The sequence below is a fragment of the Salvelinus alpinus genome, chromosome 37 (genome assembly GCF_045679555.1).
Source record: "Salvelinus alpinus chromosome 37, SLU_Salpinus.1, whole genome shotgun sequence".
NCBI lineage: Eukaryota > Metazoa > Chordata > Actinopteri > Salmoniformes > Salmonidae > Salvelinus > Salvelinus alpinus.
The window spans coordinates 16471958-16488264 of record NC_092122.1 but is presented as its reverse complement, the minus strand read 5'-3'; the positions used below and the strand labels follow the sequence as shown (position 1 = coordinate 16488264).

Sequence of the window (16307 nt, the reverse complement as noted above, 5' to 3'; positions counted from 1 at the left end):
AAACGAGTCCTGTTCACGCATACGGTATTTCCACCTCTGGGTTTCAGCTGGAAGGCACTAGCCAAATTTTAACGTGTTTTATTGTCATTCAACAGCAGCACTTTAACTCATTCACACTTTAAAACCCCACAGGCTCATCAGATAGCACAATGCGTGCCAAAACAAAAAATGCATGACAGACTACACCGCTGGAGGATTTTCCCATTTGTCTCAGAGGCTTCCTAATGTATACCTCCATTGTAGTGTGACAGGTGGGCGGCAGTATGACCTGGGGCATCGTTCATTGTTGAGTCCCCTCTGGGAGTCTGTGTGGCTGTAGGTGATTGGGGGGCATGGGCTGTACAAGGTGGCATATATATATATATACATACACACACACACACACACACAGTCTCTTCAAGCTAGTGTTGGTGTGGGCCTAACTCTTCCGGAGGCTGATGTCGGCGCTGGTCAACAGGGCAGACAGGGATGTGCTATCCGAGACCTCCTCTCTCGTCAGAACTAGGAAGGCCTCTCGACTGATCCCTAGCAGCTCGCGAAGACCACTGTTCTCCAGCTGCCCCAAAAAAACATGTATACATTTTTAATAGTATGTTTGAAATAGTAGTACTGTTAGTACTCAGTCAATGCTTTTAGTAAACAGTGAGAATACAGACAACCTGTGTGACTCACCTCTAGTTGCTTGATCCTCTCCTCGTCTTCACACAACCTCCCCTCATCCACTTCGATAGCCTTCCTCATCACCGTAGCCATCTCGTTGATCTTGTCTATGTGCGCTTGCATTTCCTGCAGAGTCAAAATAGAAACTATATAAATATTTGCTTTGAACTTCCTCGATACAAGAGGAAAGGGTAGCTCCTGAGTATGATGTGACACTAGAAGAGGGTGGGTCACTCACAGTGGTGTGCTGCTCCTTTAATTGGGTGACAATGGCTGGGTCATCCTTCTTACTGGCCATGAGGAGTCTGAAGACCTGCTCCCTGTATTTAGTCATGATGAGCTCTATGGCCGACTGGTGTTCCTCCAGGGATGTTCTCAACTCTGCAGGGAGAGAAGACATGGATACACACATTATACTCACACTTCTGTGGATTTATCCAGACAGGTTACTTTTTCAACTGGTAATATGCCTGTATTATGAAACCAATAAACAGAGTAGCTTAATTTGTTTTTCAGCTTATCACACTCTCTCTCACACACTGCGCTACCTTTGTTTTCCTGCTGTAGGTCACGGATCTGCCGGTTTTCCTGCTGGATGCCCATGACGAGGCTGGAACGGGGCCGATGCCGGGCCACCTGGTTCAGCGATTCAATCTCCTCCTGATACTGCAAACAGATACACAGAACTCCAGTCAACTTAGCTCAACAAAGGTCAGTTAAAGGCAAGTGTGTACCCTTTCCAACACCAATCAAAAGAGCTGCACCACCAGTGACATTGGCATTACCTGTTTCATGGCCTCCACCCTCTTGTTAAGGGACGTTGTCTGTTCGATAAGTACCTCCGCTGCATTGTCATGGTTGCGAAGTCTTTCCACCAGCGACTTGGCGTCTGACAATACATTTTCTAATGAACACGTCATCCCCGTTTGAAAAATTACACTGGAAGGAAAATAAAAAAAGGTTAAGATGTCACTAAAGCCTCAAACATGAATACATCATTACATTTCTCCCCCTTCTCCCTAGAATGTGCACTTGCTCACTGCCCCTCAAGGATTTGAAAGCATTGGATTGGTATAAGAATGTGCTAGACTAGAGGGAGATCCAACCATATTTATCAAATCAGTCCTAAAGTAACTTAGAGGAAGACTTAAGATCTAAGGCAAAGTTACTCATCATGCAAGGCTACATCTTGGCATCCATTACATAAATACCTGACTCAGATCTTGGCACATAGGTCCTGAGCTTTTCAAAATGCATGGACTAACATTCTGACAGAGTCACCATATCCAAACAATACTAAACATCATGATCTGGACCCTCATTCATGTACCTTTACTGCCTAAGTAGCTAGCTAACTCGTATCTCCCGGTCAGCAGGGGCGTATTCATTACGTAAACCGTTACCCTTTAAGAACCAAACGGAAGCAAACAGAGAATAACGAGAGTTTCTACTGGACAAGTTAAGGTAGGTCCTGACCCGTTTGCTTCCGTTTAGGAAACGTTTTACAATATAATCAGCGTAATGAATACGCCCCTGGTACAGCTAACCTTCAGAGTTTGTCTCTGACCAGTGGACATCAGAAGGATGTTTGCAAAATATTCGAACGGAGTACTTTAACTAGCTGACAACCTACCTTTCCTTCCAAGCACGCTTAATCGGAATGATGTCGTTAGGCAGTTGTCAGTCAGATACTAGCTAGCTATCGTTACAGCTAGCGGATCAACAAGGTTAACGTTAGCTATTTAAATGCTACGGAAATCAGGTGAATCAGTCACTGAAAATACAAGCAAACAAAAGCTGAAAGAGTCTAATGTTGGCATTGTATTTAATTGAAATTTGATATACTTAGCTGTCAGAATAAAAGTGAAATTACACATAAAACAAACCAATACTCGTAGATTTACCTTAGCGATAAACTCCTTAGCCAAGCGGCACACTTCCTGTTGTTACTGCTGCAGTCTGGGAAAAGTATGGGCACGTTCTTCAGATCAGAAGCTTTTTATTTATTTATTTATTTATTTATCGCCTCCTATAATTCCAGTTAGAATAACTAGGTCTATCAGACACTTTTCCCCTTTCGGATACTGATTTCATTATACACATTATATAGTTAAATAAAGGTTACATTAAAAAAAGGTATAATGATAATACATACATATATAATATATATATATAACATATCTGATACTCCTTTCCCAGTTTTGTTTTGTTTTCTTTGATTTTCTTTCACTGTTCGTTGTGTACTCCAACCTGCGGATGGCAACAACACGCTAAGAAACGTCTTGTCTGTCCGGAAATTCAAGGCGAAGGAGAAACAACAAAGATGGCGGACAGGCTAACGCAACTTCAAGATGCAGTCAATTCTGTATGATTCATTTTTCATTTAGCTATTAGTACACCCCACAAATTATTTAATGCTCAGCAAATTGTCATGTTACGTTTAGATTGACTGACCTCATAGTATTTGGAAGTGGACTAGGCTGAATAATGACAGCTAGCTAGTTGGCTAAGTTCTCTTTTATTGGTATCTCGGTTGCAAAGTTTGCTGAGTTAACTTTAGTTACCTAACAAATAATCACGTTAATGTCTTATGATTGTGTTAAATCAATATTCTCTCGTGACAATATGTCCATGATATGTGTTTTTGATGTCATTCAGCTTGCTGATCAGTTTTGCAACGCAATCGGGGTGCTGCAGCAGTGTGCGCCGCCAGCTTCGTTCAGCAACATACAGACAGCAATCAACAAGGACCAGCCATCGAACCCCACTGAGGGTAAGGACCTGTCAGATATCAGATCCAAGTTGGATACCACCGTTTGCTACAATTCAAATGTTATTTGTCACATGCGCTGAATACAACAGGTGTAAACCTTACAGTGAAATGCTTACTTACAAGCCCTTAACCAACAATGCACTGGTGTCAGAAGTGGGTTGTACTACACAGAAATAGAATCCTTGATTCTATTTCTATGATGTACTCTCCTGTGATGCTGTTGGAGGTAAGGACGGACATAGGAAAGCACTTGAAAGAAAGTTGGAGTGCTTCCAGTTCTTTGGGGTTTGTATAACGAACCTAGCCAATGTAAGTCTGTTACAACCTTCCCCAAGTTGGAGCAGTGGTCAGTGTGTTTGCCTTAGGACAGGGTGACCCAATTTCGATAGACACACTCTTGCCATTCGCTTACATTATGTTAGCCACTAGCAATGTGAATCATTTGACACTTTGCTGATACAAATTTAATCTAATTTTGCACAAATATATTACAATTTGTCAGAAATCATGACATTGACCGGACAGCACTATTTGCATATGAAAAGTTTACGGATTACACCTTTTAATTTGAAATGTGGTTGTTTTTTCTTTCCCTAGAGTATGCCCAACTATTTGCTGCACTGATTGCCCGGACAGCTAAGGATGTGGATGTGCTGATTGACTCACTGCCTAGTGAGGAGTCCACGGCAGCTCTACAGGTATGGAGGCTGAATTTACTCCTGTGATTCAACGGGAGTGGAAAACCACCAACTAGAGTGCCATTCCCATGTTGAAAATTATTATAGTACGTTCTTTCAAGTGAAAGCGATAGTTCACTTCTAATTCTGTATTGCTATACTCTTACTTTGGAAATAGCATGTGGGGCCTGGGGAGGATTGGCTGGAATCTGTAACTACTTTGGTTGCAATCCAAGTCAGACTTGCAAGTGGCTATCATTAGCATTGGTTACCATAGCCCTGCCCCGGACATACAAACAAATAGCTTTGGTAAATCACGTTATAAGAAGTGTAGGTGGGAATATTGACTCTCCACTCTCACTTTGGCACACATTACTTCAATGAGTTCACACTCAAATAACTAAAATTTCTATGCATTTTGTATGGAGATTTGATCAACTTTCTTTGCTTCCTCTTTTTCCCCTCACCCCCTCTCTCACCTTTCTTATCTTACTCCCTGCCCCTCTCCCTAGGCGGCCAGTCTGCGGCAGTTGGAGGAGGAGAATCATGATGCAGCGGCACGTCTCGAAGAGGTGGTATACCGAGGGGACTTGCTACTGGAGAAGATCCAAAGCGCCCTGGCTGATATTGCTCAGTCACAACTTCGTACTCGCAGTGGAGGGCCCAGCCAGACCACACCGCCTGAATCATGACCCCACACAACATGGGGCAAAGACATTCTCACATCACATCACTTTCTCACATAAACTCACCAGAGGGTGCAAATGTGTGCAGGAAATCAAATAAAGAGCCCATCTGAACAGCTGACCTCTCAAGGTGAATCTATGGAAAATACTTCTCGCAATATGTGAGTGGGACATTGGGAAGTTGGTGCTTGGGGAATTCAGTGAGGCCATGAACTCACATGTTCCTTTACACAAGGACCTTGAGTTCTGCCAGCAAGGAACTGTTTACTCTGTCCTTTTCTTAGCACACTCTATTTTGGATTAAACAGCACTGCTCCGGCGTCAACATCTGCTGTCATTTTCTTAACACTGGTTATTTTGAGGATGCTAGTTAAGGGTCTGCTGTTGGTAGACATTTTTGTACATACTGAAAGAAACTGGTAAAAATAACAACAATCCTAAATTGATAGAAGCCCATTTTACATGCTGCATGCCAGTAAATAATAACGCTTTACATGCAAGCCCTTTTGTGTTTTAGAAAGTAATGTTTTGTATTTTATACCAATGTTTTTATCAACTGTTTATTTCAAGGCATAAATGGCATTTAAAAATTAAGTCAAGTGTTTGCATTTTATGTGGAATGTTAGTGCTGCACATTTTGATATGCAACACAGACAAACCTTGGCCCCACAGAAAGATGGCTTTCAGAATGCTCCTGTTTTTTTAAGTCTTATATACTGAGTGGATTCGATTAAGCAGCCCGGGTTGAACCGGGCTATGGCCCGTCACGTGACTGGGCGAACTCAGTGAGGGAGGTGCACCCTGCTCAAACAGAACGGTAATCTGCGCAGCTCGGTGATATTGTCACCATTGTGCATCATTCAGAAACATGCTATTTTCCATAAAATAAATGTTTGAATTTAACTAGTTTTCATTGGGACGGCAGATAAACCCTTACAATCAAAAGTAATACCTTTGCATGTGAAAAGACAATCCTACACATTACTACACATGCTTAACCTACATCACTTTTGTTTTGAGCAAACTTGGTACCTGGCTCACCACAGGGAGGCAGCCCAGTTTCAAAACGAATGCAAACAACGCTAACCCAATTCCCCGGCACATAATTAAACTCCTTCACTAGCTGGGAAACCGGCCTTCAACGTTTAATAGACTTGAGAAGTGTTCCCGAGGGTGCCTACATTGCAGTCCTGTCAGATCGTTAAATCAGTACCCGTATTATACTGTATTTCAATTACTACAACGTAGGCGGCTTGGAACGCAAGCATGCTCAAGGTAAACCCGTGGACCGAACTGAAAAAGGCATATTACTTTCCTCTGATTGGTAGAAAGCTAGGTTACGTCCCCCAATATTTCCACGAGCGATTGGTTAAAATAAACATCCCTTTCATTTTCTCTTCTTCTATTGGCTAATCTAGGTGTCATTCATGTAGCAGTACTTGCGTGGAGTGAGAGCATTATGTTTTTAATGCATCCATTCCGGGAGTAACGTTAATTGGTATTTTACTATTTATAGGGAGGGTTCGAAGTCGAAGATGGATGAAAGGAGACGAGCAACGCATACCAAACCCTTGTACTGATAGTCTTGTTAAATATCAGAAATAGTTGTCATTGACTCGAGTCTTATTTTCTCCATACACCGTCTGTGTTTGTAATGTGTGACGCTAGTTCACGCTAGATAGCTAGTACCGAACGTCGAGTCTTTCCCCTCATCCCGTAGCCAAATTTACGGACCTAAATTCTGTCATATTGGAGCACGGCTAGGCAGCTAGCCTAGCCATCAATTGAATCTGGAGCAGGATACAGAGGTAGGTAAAAGCTATTATTAAACCCACGTCTGTCTGTCTGTCTGGTGGGAGGGCTTTTCGGTATAGTTTTGACATTATGGTCAACGCTGATCAGCAACTATGAAGAATGACAGCATTCAATACAGTTATCTTCTTTTTGCAGTTATCTTCTTTTTGGCAGACTTGTCTCGTTGCATGCATACCTGTGGTTTTGTCATGTTTGTTACGCACCCCAATGCACAAATCATGACAATGACGTATTCATTATCACCTGCTCGTACTGTCCTTATTATAAACACTGGCGCCACATAAGCAGCGTCCTCATCATGGGCATCTTCTTATAGACATTGAGTCATTGTACGGACATGTTATTTCATTCAATTCCATTCTAATTTTGCGTCTAAGTCCAATAATTTTGGATCTAGCTAGGTATCAAATTCAATAGTTAAAAATTCTAAAATAACAATGGAACCTTCGAAACACTGGTTTCAAATCAAACATCACAATTCACAAGCTTTGGTAGGGCTATTTCTGATGGCCTTATTTCAATTATGCCTGAGTAGTGATGAGATACAGAATGTCTGAAATCCACACAACAAAGGACATTACTACTAGCTTAAATCTCAGGAAAATACAATATGTTGTTGTTGCTAAATTGACATACCTAATAGTATAATTAAAGATGGCCTTTGCATAGGTGAAGCAGAAGAAACTTCAAGGTTGAAGTTTTAGGCAGCAGGAGCCTGGTGCACAACTCATGAAAACAGGCATAAGGAAATTGTGTTGTGATTCATTGGCCTGGTACATGAGCTCAACCCTAGTGACCAGTTCCCCAAGACACTCTTCCTCACTGCCTATTGAGATGTAGCTGAGGGCATGTAGCTTGGTGTTGTTCTTGGCTGTGTGTATGTGTCCCAGACAGCCCCCTTCCCTCTGGCATCATGACTGGGTCTTTTCATGCTGAAGGGGAGTTGCTTCCTGTCCGGTGCTGACTCGCAGGGTGGAGACCACTTGGTTTCTTGATTGCATGCACACAATAGCCCCTCTCTGCACCTGTCTTTCAAGAAAGAGTGAACTTGCATCAAATCAATGTTTTCTTTGGTCATGTACACTGTTTAGCAGATGTTATAGCGGGTGCAGCAAAATGCTTATGTTACTAGCTCCTAAAAATGCAGTAAAATGTCAAGCAAGAACATAAATAATACAAGATTTAATCAAGAAATATCCGATTAACCGAACAACCCAAATAGCACTGTAACAGTCATCCAAATGCAATCTATACTCATCTACACTGGATGAATTTACATAAGATATACTAAGAATAGTACAGCAGTAACATTAGATGTGTTAGTGGGCATCACTGGTCTGTATTACACAAAGACCAGTTTAAACAGGCTCCTCACTGCTCGTAAGAGACAGTAGCAATACAATGTCTCTCAGATATTACTCAACTGGAACTAAAAGCTATTGAATGTACAGTAGGCTTATGATGAATATCAGTACATGTGTATTGGGCCTCAGTCAGTCAGTGTTGTCTTTGTTTCCCTTTGCACTACAGGATAGTATGGCCATGACGGGAGGGACTGCAGCTGCCCTTCCCATGAGCAACCACACCCGGGAGAGGGTGACCGTGGCCAAGCTGACAGTGGAGAACTTCTACAGCACTCTGCTGACACAACACGAGGAGCGAGAGACGAGGTGCGTGTCTCCTATAGGCCACCCATTCTCCTATAGGCCAACCATGCATGTGACAGCCAGGTGTTCTGAATATTTGCATTTGGCAATGCAAGCTTGTTTTAGGCTACATTTTTAAGAGGACCCAAATAGTGGGTTGTTATGTTGAGAGAACAAGAGACTTTGTTCTTTATAAAATGGATGGGGTTTATTTCAACCCGAGCATCCTCACATTCGTGAGCTAGCATCACAATCACAACTGTTTAGCCAGACTGTTTCAGAATAACTAGACTGGGGTAGACTGGTTTCAGAGTAACTAGACTGGTTTCAGATGAACTAGACTGGGGAGGACTGTTTCAGAATACCTGCATGTTCCCCTCTGTGAAACTGAAAGCGCGAACCACTGCTTTTAACCAGGGCAAGGTGACCGGAAGCATGACCGAATACAAACAGTGTAGCTATTCTCTCCGCAAGGCAATCAAACAGGCTAAGTCTCAGTACAGAGACAAAATCGAGTCGAAATTCAACAGCTCAGACACAAGAGGTATGTGGCAGGGTCTACAGTCAATCACGGACTACAAAAAGAAAACCAGCCCCGTCGAGGACCAGGATGTCTTGCTCCCAGACAGGCTAAACAACTTTTTTGCCCGCTTTGAGGACAATACAGTGCCACTGACACGGCCCCCTACCAAAACCTGCGGGCTCTCCTTCACTGCAGCCGAGGTGAGTAAAACATTTAAACGTGTTAACCCTCGCAAGGCTGCAGGCCCAGACGGCATTCCCAGCCGCGTCCTCAGAGCATGCGCAGACCAGCTGGCTGGTGTGTTTACGGACATATTCAATCAATCCTTATCCCAGTCTGCTGTTCCCACATGCTTCAAGAGGGCCACCATTGTTCCTGTTCCCAAGAAAGCTAAGGTAACTGAGCTAAACGACTACCGCCCCGTAGCACTCACTTCCGTCATCATGAAGTGCTTTGAGAGACTAGTCAAGGACCATATCACCTCCACCCTACCGGACACCCTAGACCCACTCCAATTTGCTTACCGACCCAATAGGTCCACAGACGACGCAATCGCAACCACACTGCACACTGCCCTAACCCATCTGGACAAGAGGAATACCCATGTGAGAATGCTGTTCATCGATTACAGCTCAGCATTTAACACCATAGTACCCTCCAAACTCGTCATCAAGCTCGAGACCCTGGGTCTCGACCCCGCCCTGTGCAACTGGGTCCTGGACTTCCTGACGGGCCGCCCCCAGGTGGTGAGGGTAGGTAACAACATCTCCACCCCGCTGATCCTCAACACTGGGGCCCCACAAGGGTGCGTTCTGAGCCCTCTCCTGTACTCCCTGTTCACCCACGACTGCGTGGCCATGCACGCCTCCAACTCAATCATCAAGTTTGCGGATGACACTACAGTGGTAGGCTTGATCACCAACAACGACGAGACGGCCTACAGGGAGGAGGTGAGGGCCCTCGGAGTGTGGTGTCAGGAAAATAACCTCATACTCAACGTCAACAAAACAAAGGAGATGATTATGGACTTCAGGAAACAGCAGAGGGAGCACCCCCCTATCCACATCGACGGGTCAGTAGTGGAGAAGGTGGAAAGTTTTAAGTTCCTCGGTGTACACATCACGGACAAACTGAACTGGTCCACCCACACAGACAGCGTTGTGAAGAAGGCGCAGCAGCGCCTCTTCAACCTCAGGAGGCTGAAGAAATTCGGCTTGTCACCAAAAGCACTCACAAACTTCTACAGATGCACAATCGAGAGCATCCTGTCGGGCTGTATCACCGCCTGGTACGGCAACTGCTCCGCCCACAACCGTAAGGCTCTCCAGAGGGTAGTGAGGTCTGCAGAACGCATCACCGGGGGCAAACTACCTGCCCTCCAGGACACCTACACCACCCGATGTCACAGGAAGGCCATAAAGATCATCAAGGACAACAACCACCCAAGCCACTGCCTGTTCACCCCGCTATCATCCAGAAGGCGAGGTCAGTACAGGTGCATCAAAGCAGGGACCGAGAGACTGAAAAACAGCTTCTATCTCAAGGCCATCAGACTGTTAAACAGCCACCACTAACATTTAGCGGCCGCTGCCAACATACTGACCCAACTCCAGCCACTTTAAAAATGGGAATTGATGGAAATTATGTAAAAATGTACCACTAGCCACTTTAAGCAATGCACTTAATACAATGTTTACATACCCTACATTACCCATCTCATATGTATATATACTGTACTCTATATCATCTACTGCATCTTGCCATCTTTATGCAATACATGTACCACTAGCCACTTTAAACTATGCCACTTTATGTTTACATACCCTACAGTACTCATCTCATATGTATATACCGTACTCTATACCATCTACTGCATCTGCCATGCCGTTCTGTACCACCACTCATTCATATATCTTTATGTACATATTCTTTATCCCTTTACACTTGTGTGTGTGTGTAAGGTAGTAGTGTGGAATTGTTAGGTTAGATTACTGTTGGTTATTACTGCATTGTCGGAACTAGAAGCACAAGCATTTCGCTACACTCGCATTAACATCTGCTAACCATGTGTATGTGACTAATAAAATTTGATTTGATTTGATTTGTTTTTCCAGGCAGAAGAAGCTGGAGAAAGTCATGGATGAGGAAGGCTTGATAGATGAAGAGGTAAACCTCCACTCGTGTGGAACGATGGCTTTAATTCCAATAAAGGATTGGAATCAATGTCGTGGGTAGCACTTTCTTTGCATGTTTGTCACATCTACTATTTTAGAGGAAACCATATGTACCTGATTATTGGTGTCTCTGTGCCTATGTTTCTCAACAGAAGGTCATGCGACGCTCCCAGCACGCCAGGAAGGAGACAGAGTTCCTGCGGCTGAAGAGGACCCGGCTGGGCCTGGACGACTTTGAGTCACTAAAGGTCATTGGTCGAGGCGCCTTTGGAGAGGTGTGTTATGATATCTCTCTCTCTCTCTTCAGTTTATTTTCTTTATATGGACCTTTGCGTGTATGCTGGTATTGACTGTGGATTAATATGGTCTTTACTGAAGTTTTCAAGGTTTGCAATGCATGGTTTGGTCTGACCACTCATTTATAAAGCAGTTAGCAACTAATTATACTTAAGCCTCTCAAATGTGGCATACTCATGTGTGACTCCTACGTTTGTCCTCAGGTCCGCTTGGTGCAGAAAAAAGACACCGGGCACATATATGCCATGAAGATCTTGAGGAAAGCTGACATGTTGGAGAAGGAGCAGGTGGCTCATATTCGGGCAGAGAGGGACATCTTGGTAGAGGCGGACGGGGCCTGGGTGGTCAAGATGTTCTACAGTTTCCAGGATAAGAGGAACCTATACCTCATCATGGAATTTCTACCTGGAGGTGAGTTTCTCTTGTTGGCCACAGTCTGACTCCACAAATTACATCAAACCATTTTTTTAATTAGATATAATTACTGGGAATAAATATAGTGACATTACACAATTGTACATATAGACCATCTAGAGCAGGGATCTTTAACCTTTCCCATCATGTTAGTAATAAACTATTTTCACATCTTATCAGGTGAATGATGATTTCAAGGAGAAGCAATCAATTAATAGATTTGGTAGATAGTTTTTCATTTTTAACCTCCCCACATTGTAATTGAAAGAGGGAAGTGTGAACTCTAACCTGGCCAAAAATCTATGTCCAAGTTAAGAAAGTTTACCAGCAGCTCCATTGAGTGTAATTAACAACGAGTGTAATTAACAATAATGAGTGTAATTTGGTCCGACCAATCCCGGTTCTTGTTGTGTCATGCTGATGGCAGCATCTGGTTTTGGCTTAAGCAGCATGAGTCCATGGACCCATCCTGTCTGGTGTCTACGGTACAGGCTGGTGGTAATGGTGTGGGGAATGTTTTCCTGGCACACGTTAGGTCCCTTGATACCAATTGTGCAACATTTGACTGTCACGCCTTGTACTATCCATGCCCCTATGAATTCCGTCTGTTCTTGAGGCAAAGGGATGGGTGTGCCTAGATGGGCGTACCTAAAACTGGCCACTGAGTGTATATTGTTTAATTTAATTGGTCATCTGTTACTCACATCATGTAAAAAATAAAAAAAAACAGGGGGTTAGTGGCATAGTGTCATTAATATCAATTCAATGTGCAGGTGACATGATGACCCTGCTGATGAAAAAGGACACCCTGTCTGAAGAGGCTACCCAGTTCTACATAGCTGAGACAGTCCTGGCCATTGACTCCATCCACCAGCTGGGTTTCATCCACAGAGACATCAAACCTGATAACCTGCTTCTGGACTCCAGGGTGAGACACGGGCCTGGTCCAGGCCTACCCCTGTACACAAACAGACACATGCTCAGAGAAGCATTCACTTACAGATGGCCAATTAAAGTATATAATAACCGTTTTGTATTGAAGGTGTGATGAAGAGTCTTATTTTTTTCTTCTGCAGGGCCATGTAAAGCTGTCTGATTTTGGTCTGTGTACAGGACTGAAGAAGGCCCACCGTACAGAGTTCTACAGGAACCTCACACACAACCCTCCCAGTGACTTCTGTGAGTCACTCTTTACAACTTGTGAATCATTCATTTTTATTTTCACTCAGACAAAATATAATTTGTTTATTCAGTGGTTTTTATGGTAGAACACTGCCATGTCTTTGAACTTGCAATATTCCACAGCCTTCCAAAACATGAACTCAAAGAGAAAAGCAGAGACATGGAAGAAGAACCGGAGGCAACTGGTAAGAGTTTGTGCATGTGAGAGACTATATTTTATTGCCCATTATATCTTTGGTACCGCCCTTCCCATTGGTCCTTTGAGTAGGATCCCTCAGGGATCTCATGAGTGTTTTTGTTAAGGATCCTCTGAGCACCACAGACCATGGGCTGTGAAACAAGCACACCCAATACTGTAGCCTTTGGGTTGTTTTTACTTACTAGTGTCTCCCCATCTGTTTAACCAACAGGCCTACTCCACAGTGGGAACACCAGACTACATTGCCCCAGAGGTGTTCCTGCAGACGGGATACAACAAGCTCTGTGACTGGTGGTCTCTGGGGGTCATCATGTATGAGATGCTGATAGGTATGTCTATGTAACCGAGTCAATTACAACATGCCCAAGTCTGTGTTTCATTATGAACTCAAAGAAGGCCAGCTAACTTTCTGAAATAACGTCCTAACTCATTGTTCCTACTTTGTAACATACTGACATTCTCCCCTGGTGTGTCTCTCAGGGTACCCCCCGTTCTGTTCTGAAACACCCCAGGAGACGTATAGGAAGGTGATGAACTGGAAGGAGACCTTGGTCTTCCCCCCCGAGGTGCCCATCTCAGAGCGGGCCAAGGACTTGATTCTCAGGTTTGTGGTCATATGATACCTTATAGGATATCCACTGGTGTGTGTGTGTGTATGTATCAGAGTGTATTGTCCTTTTAGGAAAACATTCTTATAGCACTTTACTGGTATAATTCTTTAGTACTTGTTATAAACATGTATGAACCTTTTTTAATATCTTATTGTAAGTCTTATGTTAGGCCAATGTCTCCCAATTTAGAAAAATTGAAGCTAACTCAAAATAGCTGTTACTCAGTCATGATCATTATGAGATGTTAATAAGACATAAGATGGTCATACATGGTAATTCCATGTCTTATAATGCATTATAACTGGATCGTGAGTCATATCTGCAGGCTGAGTTACCAAAATGATCACAATAATTATTACATTCACATCCACAAAAACATGCCGTATCAAACTGCAGTGAAGTAGACATTTTATTTCAGCGCAATGGATTTCCTCTTGTGAAACAAAAGCTTTGGTGCTCCAACAACATGAACCCATTTCAGGTACTGTAATGATGCTGAGAACCGTGTTGGTGCTGTGAGTGTTGAGGAGATGAAGAGTCACGCCTTCTTTGAGCCTGTGGACTGGGAACACATCAGGTATGTGTTGTGTTCTTCAGTACTGACATGTGTGTGTCTAAGCATGTGTGATGGCAATATCTTAAAGGAGGTATAACATGCAATCACATCCCCCCAAAAAGCCAAGTCATGTAGCCTTTATTGGGTTGTCTTTGATGCGTTTCAGCAAAATGCATTTGGAAAAAGGTTTTAAATAGACCAACGGCTCACATTTGCCTTCCTTCCATAGGGAAAGACCAGCCGCCATCTCCATTGAGATCAAGAGCATTGATGACACATCGAACTTTGATGAGTTCCCAGAATCGGACATCCTTCAGCCAGGTAATAATAATCACTTTGTCTCTATTACTACTTTCTATACATGAAATGCAGCTCAAAGTTCTTCACAATAAGCATGAAATGATAAAAATGTAAAAACTATTAAAGCAGAAGAAACATTTGTGCTGCAGTGCCGGTTTGCTTTGGTGTACAGGAATCTTTTGAGTCATCATCTCTGGCGCAACTCCAATTTCGATTAAATAGGACCCATAGTCCTATTATTCACACATTCCTACAGTTCTGAGGTCTAGATTAATTTCCTATTCAGTGTTGCCCTCTAGTGGCAAGGAGGAGACAATAACACTGGTATTAACCTTAATACACTGTTGTATATCATTTACAATCTTGTTGTTTCAGTTTCCAACGTGACAGAACCAGACAAATCGAAGGACTGGGTGTTCCTGAACTACACCTACAAGAGGTTTGAGGGGCTGACTCAGCGAGGCACCATCCCCACATACATGAAGGCAGGGAAGGCCTGAGATGAGGGCATGAGGGAAAATGGGAGAGACAATGTGGACACAGGGTTGGGCGGTAAACCCCTGCTGTGCTGAAAGCACAGGATCAAGAATGATGAGGAGGTTCTTGGTGCTGTGCTGAAAGCACAGGATCAAGAATGATGAGGAGGTTCTTGGTGCTGTGCTGAAAGCACAGGATCAAGAATGATGAGGAGGTTCTTGGTTTCATGCCTCACTGGGGTTTTCCTGCTTGGTCAGATCCATTGGGGCACCAATGGCAAGAGGAACAGGGATATAAATAATACATGTATCGTCTTTTGTCTTAGGCCTTGCTTGGGCTGTTAATGGGGAAGTTTGTTTTACAACTTAATGTTCGATGGTTCCTCAACCTGAAAAAACGGAACTTCCCCTTTTGAAATGACTACTAATAGGTGACTAAATCAACGGGCGCGTTCCTCTGCCCAGGCGTTGCTGAAGTATGCCAGATCTTACAACACCTGGATAGGTATTTTACCTATTGGCTAACCACATGTTATAGCAATCTGGTGCCCGACGGCGGAGTCGATGACGAGGTACGCAACCATTGGTTGATGCAACGTCTGAGCAGGGGAACCCGACCATCATATCTGCATGTTTACACACTGATTTGCAGGGTCTAAAACACTGTAGAAGGACTGCCCCACACACAGGGTATTCGTTGGGGGTTATCCTAGTGACCTCATGACTGAAGAAAAATGCATATAGTTCATGTAAAGTAAACGTTGTTTTCTAAACTTGTAGGTATAAAAAGTTCTAACAGTTCAAGTCTTTTATGGGTGCCATTTTAGCCAAAAAGTTTAATTCTAGTTACAATGCAAATAGTAATCCTTCCGTCATGGAACGTTCGCTGCTAACATGGAGTATGGTGAGCTATCCATACATGGATTAATCACAGAGCCATAGATACATTGTGGTGTCTATTTAATGCCTTGATAATCTGGAATTAATAGCTCTAAATGATTTAATGGTGTCAAAGATGCATAGAAAAGTGTTGTCTTCTAGTGGTTGAGGTAAACGGTAATGTAGAATCAGATTAGTTTTTGCAAGTTAGAGGACGAGTCATGGATGTCAATGAAAATTCAATTCTACTAATCCTTAAAGGTAGCAATATGATGCAGAAAGTAGAAGGCATATTGGGTCAATTTCCGCAACAACTAAGAGTGTTGAAGCGTGATACTCAACTTCTATGCATTTTTTGGTACTGTGGCTACCACGCTGTATACGGTATGAAGCGCAGATGCTGTGTGTGACTGCGGGAGAGCAATGTCTTGCATCTCGA

The 16307-nt window shown here is 43.3% G+C and overlaps 3 protein-coding genes across 7 annotated transcripts; 2 read left to right on the top strand and 1 right to left on the bottom strand.

Moving 5' to 3' along the window:
* Positions 1-62: 62 nt before the first annotated feature.
* On the bottom strand, positions 63-2707 carry LOC139566095 (FGFR1 oncogene partner 2 homolog). Of its 3 annotated transcripts, XM_071387014.1 has the most exons (7): positions 2565-2621; positions 2294-2371; positions 1446-1599; positions 1209-1326; positions 899-1041; positions 673-786; positions 63-556 (listed from the first exon to the last, which is right to left on the bottom strand). In XM_071387014.1, the coding sequence occupies exons 3-7, from the start codon at positions 1578-1580 to the stop codon at positions 419-421; spliced, it is 648 nt and encodes a 215-aa protein (XP_071243115.1). In that variant the 5' UTR covers positions 1581-1599; positions 2294-2371; positions 2565-2621; the 3' UTR covers positions 63-418. The 3 variants fall into 3 exon arrangements, with proteins under 3 accessions (XP_071243115.1, XP_071243113.1, XP_071243114.1); XM_071387012.1 differs by lacking the exon at positions 2294-2371 and having other exon boundaries at positions 2565-2707; XM_071387013.1 differs by lacking the exon at positions 2565-2621 and having other exon boundaries at positions 2294-2432.
* On the top strand, positions 2101-5390 carry LOC139566097 (mediator of RNA polymerase II transcription subunit 21). The gene is made up of 5 exons (XM_071387015.1): positions 2101-2124; positions 2860-3025; positions 3319-3433; positions 4031-4131; positions 4623-5390. Exons 2-5 carry the CDS (start codon positions 2984-2986, stop codon positions 4800-4802), a joined length of 438 nt encoding a protein of 145 aa, XP_071243116.1. The 5' UTR covers positions 2101-2124; positions 2860-2983; the 3' UTR covers positions 4803-5390.
* An 835-nt stretch (positions 5391-6225) lies between these two features.
* Positions 6226-15793, top strand: LOC139566050 (serine/threonine-protein kinase 38-like). 3 transcript variants are annotated; one of them, XR_011673043.1, is made up of 14 exons: positions 6226-6604; positions 8142-8281; positions 10895-10946; positions 11107-11229; positions 11455-11662; positions 12439-12593; positions 12742-12844; positions 12971-13032; positions 13258-13375; positions 13527-13650; positions 14139-14234; positions 14443-14534; positions 14889-15112; positions 15205-15793. XR_011673043.1 is itself a non-coding variant. In XM_071386902.1 (13 exons), the coding sequence occupies exons 2-13, from the start codon at positions 8148-8150 to the stop codon at positions 15011-15013; spliced, it is 1392 nt and encodes a 463-aa protein (XP_071243003.1). In that variant the 5' UTR covers positions 6226-6604; positions 8142-8147; the 3' UTR covers positions 15014-15793. The 3 variants fall into 3 exon arrangements, 1 of the variants encoding a protein (XP_071243003.1); XR_011673042.1 differs by having other exon boundaries at positions 14889-15158; XM_071386902.1 differs by having other exon boundaries at positions 14889-15793.
* Positions 15794-16307: the final 514 nt, after the last annotated feature.

Bases quoted from the DNA above. Each gene is read 5' to 3' on its own strand.
- LOC139566097 (XM_071387015.1), top strand. From the start codon at position 2,984: ATGGCGGACAGGCTAACGCAACTTCAAGATGCAGTCAATTCT. The intron at 3,026-3,318 runs GTATGATTCATT...GATGTCATTCAG, and splicing joins TTCAAGATGCAGTCAATTCT to CTTGCTGATCAGTTTTGCAA. The intron at 3,434-4,030 runs GTAAGGACCTGT...TTCTTTCCCTAG, and splicing joins GCCATCGAACCCCACTGAGG to AGTATGCCCAACTATTTGCT.
- LOC139566050 (XM_071386902.1), top strand. From the start codon at position 8,148: ATGGCCATGACGGGAGGGACTGCAGCTGCCCTTCCCATGAGCAACCAC. The intron at 8,282-10,894 runs GTGCGTGTCTCC...TTGTTTTTCCAG, and splicing joins CACGAGGAGCGAGAGACGAG to GCAGAAGAAGCTGGAGAAAG. The intron at 14,535-14,888 runs GTAATAATAATC...TTGTTGTTTCAG, and splicing joins ATCGGACATCCTTCAGCCAG to TTTCCAACGTGACAGAACCA.
- LOC139566095 (XM_071387012.1), bottom strand. From the start codon at position 1,580: ATGACGTGTTCATTAGAAAATGTATTGTCAGACGCCAAGTCGCTGGTG. The intron at 1,327-1,445 runs GTAATGCCAATG...ATCTGTTTGCAG, and splicing joins GGGTGGAGGCCATGAAACAG to TATCAGGAGGAGATTGAATC. The intron at 1,042-1,208 runs GTAGCGCAGTGT...CTCTCCCTGCAG, and splicing joins CCTACAGCAGGAAAACAAAG to AGTTGAGAACATCCCTGGAG.